At 32.8% G+C, this 12,135-nt stretch overlaps 2 protein-coding genes and 1 non-coding gene across 3 annotated transcripts; 2 read left to right on the forward strand and 1 right to left on the reverse strand.

The window, feature by feature from the left end:
* Positions 1 to 1,596: 1,596 nt before the first annotated feature.
* Positions 1,597 to 1,668, forward strand: TRNAK-UUU (transfer RNA lysine (anticodon UUU)). The gene has a single exon. It is a non-coding gene; the product is annotated as a tRNA-Lys (tRNA).
* A 3-nt stretch (positions 1,669 to 1,671) lies between these two features.
* LOC130798190 (protein PEP-RELATED DEVELOPMENT ARRESTED 1, chloroplastic) lies at positions 1,672 to 6,602 on the forward strand. The gene is made up of 9 exons (XM_057661079.1): positions 1,672 to 2,063; positions 3,537 to 3,692; positions 3,921 to 3,989; positions 4,090 to 4,260; positions 5,181 to 5,324; positions 5,509 to 5,661; positions 5,740 to 5,805; positions 5,928 to 5,987; positions 6,211 to 6,602. Exons 1-9 carry the CDS (start codon positions 1,755 to 1,757, stop codon positions 6,253 to 6,255), a joined length of 1,173 nt encoding a protein of 390 aa, XP_057517062.1. The 5' UTR covers positions 1,672 to 1,754; the 3' UTR covers positions 6,256 to 6,602.
* Positions 6,603 to 6,878: 276 nt separating this feature from the next.
* On the reverse strand, positions 6,879 to 9,349 carry LOC130798191 (60S ribosomal protein L35a-3-like). Its single transcript, XM_057661080.1, has 5 exons — positions 9,108 to 9,349; positions 8,976 to 9,011; positions 8,180 to 8,408; positions 8,044 to 8,086; positions 6,879 to 7,143 (listed from the first exon to the last, which is right to left on the reverse strand). Exons 1-4 carry the CDS (start codon positions 9,140 to 9,142, stop codon positions 8,045 to 8,047), a joined length of 342 nt encoding a protein of 113 aa, XP_057517063.1. The 5' UTR covers positions 9,143 to 9,349; the 3' UTR covers positions 6,879 to 7,143; position 8,044.
* Between the last annotated feature and the right edge of the window lie 2,786 nt (positions 9,350 to 12,135).

Consider the following 12,135-nt stretch of genomic DNA (forward strand, 5'->3'; position numbering starts at 1 on the left):
TAGTTACTTTATGAATTTATATTTATAACAAATAAAAATGTTTTCGTGAACCGTCAGATCGTTACGATCCACGATTCTGGCACGTGGAAATACTTCTATATTTGTAGGTACTAGGTAACCTACTAGCATGGCTTCTTTCTTGGGGCAGGGGCCCACTTTTGCAAACGGCTAGTTTCATGATTTGTTGTTATCAATGGGCTTAATGGAGTATTTTAACAGGCCCTAAAATGTACAAATTCTCGTGAGAGACGATTTCGAATAAATTTAATTAGGCCGGTTTATTATATATTTGTTTAAAATATTATAGGTAAGAATTAATAATAATATAAATAGATATTTAAGATATTGAAAGTAGGCATTACAGATATAATAAGTAGGTATTATTCTTTAATGGGTTGGACTTTTGATATGTCTCATAAAGAGATGGTTTATTATGAGACTAACCGTGAATAAAGTTACGTAATATAGCATTAAGTTACGGGAAATTTGCAAAGAAACACCTTTTAAAACCATTTTTTTTGTAAAGAAACACCTTTTATAATTTTTTTTTGTAAAAAAACACCTTTTAAGAGACTTTTTTTAAAAAAAAAACACCTTAAATCAGTTTCCGGTGACTTTTGTCAACTTTCCGGCGTTGACTATGCCAATCAACGTCGGAAAGTTGACCAAAGTCACCGGAAACTGATTTAAGGTGTTTTTTTTTAAAAAAAGTCTCTTAAAAGGTGTTTTTTTACAAAAAAAAATTATAAAAGGTGTTTCTTTACAAAAAAGGGTTTTAAAAGGTGTTTCTTTGCAAATTTCCCTAATTATTATTATTATTAATTTTTTTAATTTTTTTTATATAATAATAAAAATAAATTTTTTTTAAAAAAAATAATATTAATAATAAAAATAAAAATAAAAACAAAAATTTTAAAAAAAGTTAAAAAAAATTTTTAAAAATTAATAATAATAATAATAATAATAATAAATATTATTATTCTTATTTTTTTTTAAAAAAATATTTTTTTAATTTAATTTTTATTTTTAATTTTATTATTATTATTGTTTTTTTAATTATTATTATTGTTATTTTATATTTTTTTATACTTTTTATTTTTTTTATTATTATTAAATTTTTTAAATTTTTTTTAACTTTTTTTAAAATTTTTGTTTTTATTTTTATTTTATTTTTATTATTAATATTATTTTTTTTTAAAAAATTTATTTTTATTATTATATAAAAAAAATAAAAAAAAATTTTAAAAAAATTAATAATAATAATAATAAGGGAAATTTGCAAAGAAACACCTTTTAAAACCTTTTTTTGTAAAGAAACACCTTTTAAAAGACTTTTTTTTTAAAAAAAACACCTTAAATCAGTTTCCGGTGACTTTTGTCAACTTTCCGGCGTTGACTCAACGTCGGAAAGTTGACAAAAGTCACCAGAAACTGATTTAAGGTGTCTTTTTTTAAAAAAAGTCTCTTAAAAGGTGTTTTTTTATAAAAAAAATTATAAAAGGTGTTTCTTTGCAAAAAGGGTTTTAAAAGGTGTTTTTTGCAAATTTCCCTTAAGTTACAGATAAATATTTTTTATCTAATTATTAAATTGAACAAGCCTTCTTAGCTCAGTGGTAGAGCGCACGGCTTTTAACCGTGTGGTCGTGGGTTCGATCCCCACAGACGGCGTTTATATTTTTTCTTTTAGTTTCAAAATCTAATCCCGTACCAAAAACTTCATCTTCTACCATTCTTTCTAGTTTCTACACACAAGAATGGCTTCTACTACTTTACTAAATCCACCATTTTCACTCTCTTCACCTTCTTCATTCCTCTTCCCATCCTCAAAACCTTTTCAATTTCTCCCGCAAATCAAAAACTCCGGAAAGAAAATTAGCCATTTAATCTGTTTATGCACCAGCTATGAAGTTGGTAATGGGTACCCAGAATCCGACTCTGCAGTGAAAGGTAGAAAATCTGATGCAAATGACCAATTTAATGAAAAACTAGATAGTTCACAGTATGAAGCTATACTTAAAGGTGGAGAACAGGTTACTTCTGTTCTCCAGGAAATGATCACCATTGTAAGTCTTTTTTCCCCTTTTCTCTATTCTTACTCCTAAATTTGGTGATTTTTTTTAGAAATATTCATTTATCTGTTGTTATATTTTGAACAATGAGTAAAACTTTTATGCCCATGTTATGGTTTTGTCATATGTTTGCATTTTTAATGTTTTCCAGCAATGATTTTTAAGCTAAAATTCTTTGATGTTTTGGGGTTGGGTTTTGTTTATTGGTTGAGGAAGGATATAATCTGATTGTTTTGGTCCTAATTGATAAGAAATAATTTATTTGAATTGTTTGTTGCTTAAACCCTAAACCCTGAACTGAAATTTGTGTATGAATTTGTAAAAATAGGAAAGAAATCAACCATGTTGTGTCATGTCGTCAAGTACAAGAAAGTTTGAAGAAGTATGAAGTTCAGTTGGAATGTAATTTGCATCTAGGGCTTTAATTTTGGTATTGTTGATTAAGAATTGAGTAGCCCTATCTTCATTTTAACTTGTTCTTATCCTAATTGATGACAAAGGTTTTTTAATGATGTGTTGGTTTTGGTTATACCCTAATATTTGTGTATGAATTTGTAATAATGGGAAAAGAAATCAACAATGGTGTGTCAAGCTATCATGTGGAATTAAGTACAAATGAATTTTTCTTGCATTCTAGGTTTTGGAATTTTCGTCCTGTTGACTAAGAACCGAGTTTCCGTACCTTGGATTCAGTTTAATGGCAACAAGAAGCTATAAACTACACCCTAAAGGTCTTAAGGCAACTTCATTTGTATTGATTGTGAAATTTCCTTTAGAAGTTGTACACAAGTACTCAAAATATTGTGCCATTTTGCCTAAAGAAGTTTTTAGTTACCGACTCCATCCCTTCAAGTTTGTGTTTTACTTTCCCAAAAGCAATCACGTTGGGCCTATTGATGGGGCAGATTCAAATAGATGGATGGAGTACATTAATTTAAAGTCTTATAAAATAGGAACAATTAACGTGAATAATACTAACTTTCACTGATTTTCCTACTCTAATACGGTTATACCAATTTTTGATTAACCATGAATATTATCAACTTAGGGGTGTTTCTGTAGAATAATACCAAATTTTGTTTATACTTATTTGACAAAAAAACCAAGTTAAAGTAGTGCTTAAACAAAAGTTGGTATTATTCTAGGAATACACCCACTAAGTTGGTATTATTATTGAGAAAATAGCAAATGTTTGTATTCTTCACGGTCCCATAAAATACGAACAAAGTAGTAAGATCTAGCATATGGAATACATCTGTCCAATACAACGGTTCTTGTGCCATAAGTTTCAACAACCCTTACACTCCACTCTTCACTTTCTTCATTTAAGAGATAGAACTACGTTGATTATGTCTTTACTATATGCATACAGTTTACTTGAGCTCAAGGTGAGAATGGGTTGTAGTATCCCGTGATTCAAGATGATAATTAGCTTTTCCTATACTTACTAGCCTTTTATGGGTGCAGCTAGAGGATATGAACATGGATGAAGCATCCGAGGAAGTTGCTGTACAGTTGGCTGCTCAAGGAGTAATCGGAAAGAGAGTTGATGAAATGGAGTCTGGCTTTATGATGGCGCTGGATTACATGATTCAACTAGCTGAAAAAGACCAGGATGACCAGGTAAATACATAATATGTCTTTCCCTTTATCAAGATTATCCAATCATTTGAGATTACTTTGGCATTGGTGTTTTGTGCCTTTATCAAGCTTCATGTATCATGGTTAGTGCTTTTCCTATTTCTCTTAATAAAGTGACTAAAGGGGCATGGTGGACAGATTATAGAATGAGTAGTAATGTGTGACCTTAAATATACCCGTATTTGCTAAAATTATAATTTTTACTGTCAGCGCAAGGCACTCTTGGAAGTCATCAAGGAGACGGTGTTATCCCATCTCACGAAGAAATGCCCCCCACATGTAAGGATGATTTTTTTAGTTTGTGCTCGTGCTATTACATAATTCTAGTAATTGTCTTCATAATGGGCTTATATGTTACAAATGCTGCTCCTACATCTAGGTGCAAGTGATTGGACTGCTTTGCAGAACTCCACAGAAGGAGAGCAGACATGAGTTGCTACGTCGAGTAGCTGCTGGAGGTGGACAATTCAAGGGTGAAAACGGCACAAAAATTCATCTTCCCGGGGCCAATCTTCTTGATATAGCAAATCAGGCTGATGATTTGCTGGAGGTAAAAGCTCCTCATACACTATAGAATTCTCATTTTGTTTACTTAATCCAGACTTCAACTGAGCTGGGTGAATATGAGCTCATGCTATTGATATTCTTTCATGTAATTTTCATTCAGCGTTCTTTAGTTTCTTGATATGTCCCTATTTTGTTGGGGTCAAAGGTTTATGGTTCTTTGGTTTTAGATTATAATGGACTATATTAATATCGCTTAAAACTCCACCGTAAAAATTCATGTAATGTATGTATCTTTAGTTGCTTGGTCATGGTTTACTGTTATTACCTGTTAGCATTGTTGGAACACCAACTAGAGTATGTGAAAGAATGGGAGTTCTTTGACTGCCAAGTACTCAAGTGATAGATGCTACTCTAGGCTCTATCTAGCTTATTCAATTGGCCTTTTCTCTTAAATTCGTTCATGTACTTTCGAGGGTCCAAGTGCATCTCCCTGATCCATCCTTTTCTCTTTCTTTCCATGTCTGATTTTATTCTGGTAGCCAATAGTTGATGTTCAAGTGTCAAGAGCCACTTTTGTGCCGTTGGGAGCTTGAGACGCTGTAATGTTGTGTTTTAGTCAATGTTAGAAAGACAAGAACTGCCGCTGTCAGTTTGGTAGTTGCCTGTTATCTGATATCAATAGATCATATGAATTAGTTGTAACATAGTTCTTTTAGCTTGGATCAGCTAAGATCTTGATATTCTTCCTGTTGTACTCGCCCATTTAGGGCTCCCTGTTATTATATAAGGTGGCAAAGAGGGGAAGGAGGGACGCAAGTATGATTTTACGGAGTAGAAATGTATAACTTTGAGTCCTTGCACCATCTTGAATGCTTTTCCACAATTTACTTTTGTTAGTTTACCGCGGTGCAAGATTACGAATACTTATTTTACTTAATCTCAAATCTCAAATACCGTTGACAGACAATGGAAACCCGACCGATTGTTCCAGACAGAAAGCTGCTTGCAAGGCTTGTCTTAATCAGAGAAGAAGCTCGAAATATGCTGGGAGGAGGAATGCTTGATGAAAGAAATAATCGTGGTTTCAATACACTCCCTGAATCAGAGGTTAGACATATTTCTGTTATCTTAAATTGTCTACTTCATATTTATGGTTCCATCACTCGGCTTTTCAAGTTCAATGTATTTTTTCCCAACACATCCTATACCAACCCGCGTAAGTATTTAAGCCTTGTTATTGTTTCCTCTTCGATCTGACCTTTAACATGAACACAAATTCACCTTGCTGCAGGTGAATTATTTGACCAAGCTGGTTGCATTAAAACCCAGCAAGGCGGTTCAAGAGATGATTAAAAATGTAATGCTTGGCAAAGATGAAGGTACTGATGATCCCAGCCCTGATGAAGACGGAAAAACTCGAGGTCCTCGTGGTGTTGTAGGAAGAGTAAGTATGTTTATCAGAGAATCACCTTTGTTGAGTACATCGGTATGTTGACATCCTAAATTTATGTAATCTTTGCAGGAAAGTCTTACTGGACGTAAACCGCTTCCAGTGCGTCCTGGGATGTTTCTTGAAACGGTATCCAAGGTATATAGCGACATGATGCTCATATGCTAGGTCTCTTATATCACGAATAAATCTTTCAACAACCCATTTTCGGATAAACAGAATATAGATTGAATGAAGTCTCATCTTTTTTATTCTCTCAGGTTTTGGGGGGTATTTACGCTGGAAATGTCTCGGGCATCACTGCACAACACCTAGAATGGGTAAAGTGTTTTCTCATCCATTGTCAATTTGAGTCGAAATGCTTAAAACTACTCCGATTAGATCTTAATTTACGCTTGATTTTGTGGTTTGTTACATAGATTGCCTATTTGTTATGGGTTACACAAATTCCTCACTGAGTTAAAGAAGAGTTCCTGTTCCTATCTGCTTCTTTTTGTTGTGCTTCTTAATCTTTGGCTCATTTTGTGACCGTTCATGCACCAGGTACACCAAAAAACACTTCAAGTACTTGAAGAAATAGCTTTTTGAGCGCCTTCCATAAAAGCAGTTGAGTTTTACCTGTCTTCTATCAGAGGTGTGGGAGTTTAAAGGCTCAACCTTTCTGTATATACTACATTTTTGTTAAAAGCTTATAAGCATGGACTTAGGCAACTCGGCCCCTTCGTCAGACTTCGGAGTTCTTAGATTGGAAGACAATTACAAAGCGAACAAATTAAGGTGTTTCAACATTGTGTATGTATTCTTTAGCATACAGAGAAGAAAGGGTTGGATGTTAAATATTTTCTTGTTTTCATTTGTATAAGATTTTCATAGAATAATGTAGGACGGTAAGAGTGTAAGACTATTAATTTTGTATTTATGCTCTAACGTTAAAATCATGGGTCAAGTGCGGAGGAACAAAATGCACCAACTAGTTGAGGTCACTGGGCTGATCAAGGGTCGATAAAAAAAACTCGTCTTGTAGAGGAGGCTACTGGCTTCGATTGGCTGGTTTAGTGACGATTCATAGAAATATCATCTATTTAACATAATATAGCAAGAGAACACCATAAGAAATTAAAATCAATATCAGAGCCTTGACCTCAAAAGATTAGAGTCACCCTCCTTTGTCCAAGTTTGGGACAGGCAATGCAATAAGTGACAAGCACTCGTAGGTGGAGTTCAACATAAGAAAGTAAATTGAAACTTGAATATAAAATGATCATGGAAAATCACTCTTTAATATCGAACAAAAAACAAGCAGTATACTCAAACTAGTAACATTAGATCCAAATGTTCAGGTTTCAGAACCAAGAAAACTTTAACACAATCCTACAAGCTAGATAAATAAAGGAAAATGGCTCTTCTTGGATCTCCCCAGTGAATAGCTAGCACTAGTCCACAATTCATGGGTTCACCATATTGCATATATAGCCTCTGCAAAATAAATAAGGCAAATTATAAGAGAACTCAAATTTAGGAAGCTCGATGAGCACTATCTAAAACTACCACAAGCAGAAATGTTCGTCTTCTAGTAAGCAAATTCGAAGTTGAATGAAGAAAAAAGGGAATTCACATACCCTATAGCTAAAGAACACATGATGTGTCTTCTAGCAAATCACAACTCGAAAAGGCCAATTATGACTGGTTTTAGTCTATTGTTATGCCAATTTAAGCGAATTGTGAGTTCAAAAGGCAAATAAACAGGAAAACTCTTTTAACACCTAGAAATAGAATGAAGTGATAACCGATTCAGGGGCCAAACCAAGTAATCATGACGTAGCTGCTTATACAAAAATGTCATAACAAAATACATATTTAAGCAACCAAAATTCTACTTCACTGATAGTCGGATACTTGCAACATTAATACGTTACAACTCTATTTCACTGTTATTCCTACATCCTTCTGCTTATATATGCCATTATCCTAATGCCAAGCAAGAGGATCAGATGTATGCAAGTTACAACAACAAAGTTATTTTAAATTCACCATTAAATTCCTAATGCTGAATAGCATCCTTCCACAAATTATTACTTATCTAAACACCTTCCGATAACAGACTTGCTCAACCTCAATGTATGAACATGGTTCCAAAGATGTATTGAACTCTTTTTCATATCTAGTGCCAATTTCTGAAATAACATTTCCGGGAAAAAATCTCACAGTGAGAACAATTTCTAAACCAAGACGATCAAAATTCAAACCTCCACTTCAATAGTGATCAAAGCATTAAACATCAAATCCAACTATTACATTTCACATTATGAACAACCGAAAAATAAAACTACAGAAGTAACCAACTAATTAAACATCACAAATGGAAGCAACAAGTACCTTAAATGTTGCTGGGGTACATAAAGACTCTGACTTTGTCACCCTGAGACAATAAGACCAAAAAAATAAACATTTAACCAAAAAAATACAAGCACAGTTTAAGTAAAACAATGGAGAATTACAAAACATATCATACCATAGACTTTGGAGGAAGGTTGGACTTGAACTTAGCACGAACAACACCACTGTTACCATGAGGTCTGCAGACCTTTCCCCAAATGCAACGATAGTGTGAACCGTTCTTCTTAGTGTGAGCCTTGTAAATGTATGCCAATTTCTTCCCTAAATACCAGGCAACTTCTTCTTGAGTGTTAACTCCCTCAATTTGAATCAATGAAGTGTTTGGGTATTGGTTCGATTTCGACCTAAATTACACAAAATTGATAATTTTTAACAAATCAACAACCTAAAAAATCAAAGATTTAAGCAAAAATGAAACATTGCCCAGTTGATGAAATGGTAGAAATGTTCTTGATATAACATAATAACAAGTAATTCCAAAATGCCAATAAGAAATGAAATTGTTTTAAGCAAAATAAACAGATACCCAATTTAAAAATGATGAAAGCTTATTTGAGAAAATCAACGAAAATGATCTTTAGCAAAATAAAGATTACCCAGTTCAAAAAAGTTGAAAAGATGATGGGGAAAACACAAAGCCATCCCCAAAAAAATCTCAAAAAATGATCCTTAGCAAAAAAAAAACCCAAATAAAAAAAAAGGTGAAAAAATCATAGCAATCCCAAAATCCAAAAAAATTCCCGCAATTAATTGATTTTCAGCAACATAAACAATACCCAGATCAGAAAAATGCAAAAAAATTATGGGTAACTCAAAGCAATCCAAAAAAAAAAAAAAACTACCCAAATAATGATCTTAAGCAAAATAAACAAATACCCAGATAAAAAAACAGAAAAACAATGTAGATTTACCTCTTGTAGCCGAGAATTGATCCTCTGACATAGAGCCTAAAACAGAAAATCAAGATATAAGATTATGAATTATGAGAATAATAATAATACCCGAAAGATTATGAAAATGGAGATTAATGAATATATATTAACCTGACGCGTTCTCCTTGACGACTACCCTTCACCATTTTGGATTTGCTGTGGTTGAGCCTCGGAGAAAGAGATGACTGAAGTTCACACAAAGGGTTAAGCGGATGCAGAAAACTTGACGTTTATATGAGGTATGTAGTTTTAGGGTTTTGCTCGATGAAGGTGGTTAATGGGTAAATGAGTCGGGTCAAACTGGTTGAGTTTTGGGCTGGATACGCTGGGTTCAGAGTTATTGGGGGCTTGGGCTGGGTCATCTTACTAACACAACACAAAACTTGCGAGAAACGGTCTCAATAATCGTATTGAGACCGTTCATAAAGCCGGCCCAAAAGCCAAAAATTGCAAAATAAAATTTTTTCAAATTTTAGAAATTGAAGAATATAAATTCAATCGTAAAGATATTGATTTTTTGACCTTAGAGATATCAATATTAACTTAAAGTAAACCTTAAATAGATAAATTAGAATAAAAAATTTCATCTAAAAGTGATGAATTTTGACATTAAATAGACAAATTTCTACTTCCAAGTTTATAACCTTAAATTAATCAATTATTTTAAAGTCTTTAATTTCAATGTTAAAGTGATCAGTTCTAACATTAAAATGATCAATTGTATATAAAGTGATCAATTAAATAATCAGTTATAACTTTTAAAATAAATTAATGAAAATGAATAATTTTGATATTAAAGTGATCAATTTCTATTTACAAGTTTATAATTTTAAATAAATCTATTTTTTTAAAGTCTTCAATTTCAAAGTTAAAATGATCAATTTAGACCTTAAAGATTGAGAAAATTTGAAAACTATAAGACAAATTATCAAAAAAAATGAACAAAATAGTATAAGTTTCAACTTTATTCCAAACCTGTGGTTTGAGGTTGTTCGCAGTTACTAACTGCGAACCTGCGAACAGGTCAAAAAGACAAAATAGTTGTTCGTAGTTAGTAACTGCGAACATCTTTGACTTTTTTTACAAATACCAGATCAACTTCCTTCCTTTCCATTTTCCCAATTCTCAAAACCCTACCTTATTACTCGACATTCTCCTTCAAAATCACTATTAGTCTTGATTCAATCCATCAATTCTTGATTCCTTTTTCAATTTGGCACTTTAAATTTAGCCTGGAATACTCAAGCTTGCACAAAGGTAAACTTTTATGCGTTCTTTTAGTATATATATATATATATATATATATATATATATATATATATATATATATATATATATATAGTTTTTTCTTAAGGTTTTAATGAAATTTGGTTATTTTCTCAAATATAGGTTACTAGTTCTTAAATCAAGACTCTTCTTAATCATCCATAACTATTTAAAGTAATGTTTAATTGTTTTCATAGCTTTATGTTTTTTTTGAAGTATTGTTGTTGACGAGCATATTGAATTAGTTGAATTCACTTTTTATTATATATTATTAGAAATGTTGATGTTGGTATAAGAAATATCATTTATAAACTTATTAATTGATTTATTATTTGGATTTTATGTGCAGTATATATGTATGAACTTAGTTATATTATAGACCTTATTAATTTGTAGACCAAAAAAGATTATAATCAAATGAATATAATGTACTTGTATAAGCATGAAGTTGATGATGATGTTGATTTTGTTTGTCTTAATGTAGAAAACGTCACTATAGTATGTTTTTGGAATTGTTGTATTCGAGAAAGTAGTGGCAAAGTTCATTATGTTGGGGGAAGACGTAGGTTGTTTTCATGCAACTCGAACATGGATTTGAACCAATTTAAATGTTTTATATGTTCTAAGATTGGATTAGACCCCACTAGAAGTACCGTAAATATAAGCTTTAAATATGACATGAATGGAGAATTGCTAGCCTTTCTTGTTGAGGATGATGAGGCTATAGATGCAATGTGGGAGCATTCAAAGTCCACCCAAATTTCCTCCTTGGAGTTATAGTAGAAGAAGTACTCTTAGGGAATGTAGTTGTTTCTAATCTTACTCCTACCCCTATGCCTATATCAACTCAGGAAACTGTGAATTATAAGCGAGCATGGTGTGCTAAGCAACAAGCCTTGTTGTCCATATACAGAACTTGGGAAGGTTCTTACTCACTCCTTCCACGCTTTTTAGAAGCTTTGCAACATTCCAACCTGGGTTTAGTACTCGAATGGTTTTTTAAAGAGGACAATGACACGGGTGTATATGTGCGACCTAATATTAAGACGTTCTAACGTGTCTTTTGTGCCTTTAAACCTTGCATTGAAGGCTTCAATCATTGTAAACCTTTGATCGCCATTGACGATACACACTTGTATGGTAAGTATCGTTATACCTTATTAACTGCGATTGCCCAAGATAGTGATAAGGGAATCTTTCCGTTAGCGTTTTCCTTGGTAGAGAAGGAGTGTATAGGTGCATGGTCTTGGTTCATGGCTTGTATTTGTAAGCATGTCACACAAAGGATGGATTTATGCGTTATTTTTGATAGACACGCGGGTATTTTAGCAACTATGGAAGAGCGGGAGTGGCAACCACCTAATGCCTATCATAGGTTTTGCTTACGTCATTTGCTTAGAAATTTTAATCGTGCTATGGGTAATATTCAGCTGAAGAAGTTGTTTGGTAGAACTGCTGAGCAAAGACAACAAGTTAAGGTAATGAATGGCTTAAAGGCAATTGCGACTGCAAAACAAGAGGCAATTTTCTAGATTGATGACGTGGTTGAGATGTCTAAATGGTCGTTGTGTTCATGATGGAGGTCATAGGTATGGTGTTACAAACACGAACTTAGCTGAAGTTTTCAACTATGTGATGAAGGGTGTACGTTTCTTACCTTTGACAACACTTGTTGAATTCACCTTCTATCGGGTAAACGATTATTTTGTTCAAAGACGTGAACGTGCTAGTGCATGGTTACTTAGAGGACACATGTACACAGCGCATGCCACCAGGATTATCAATAGAAACACCGAGAAGACAAATTTTCATGACATAATCGCCTTTGATTATAAAAGAGGTATATTCGAAATTAAGACTGGGAGGGGAAATA

The sequence above is a fragment of the Amaranthus tricolor genome, chromosome 13 (assembly GCF_026212465.1).
Source record: "Amaranthus tricolor cultivar Red isolate AtriRed21 chromosome 13, ASM2621246v1, whole genome shotgun sequence".
Lineage (NCBI taxonomy): Eukaryota > Viridiplantae > Streptophyta > Magnoliopsida > Caryophyllales > Amaranthaceae > Amaranthus > Amaranthus tricolor.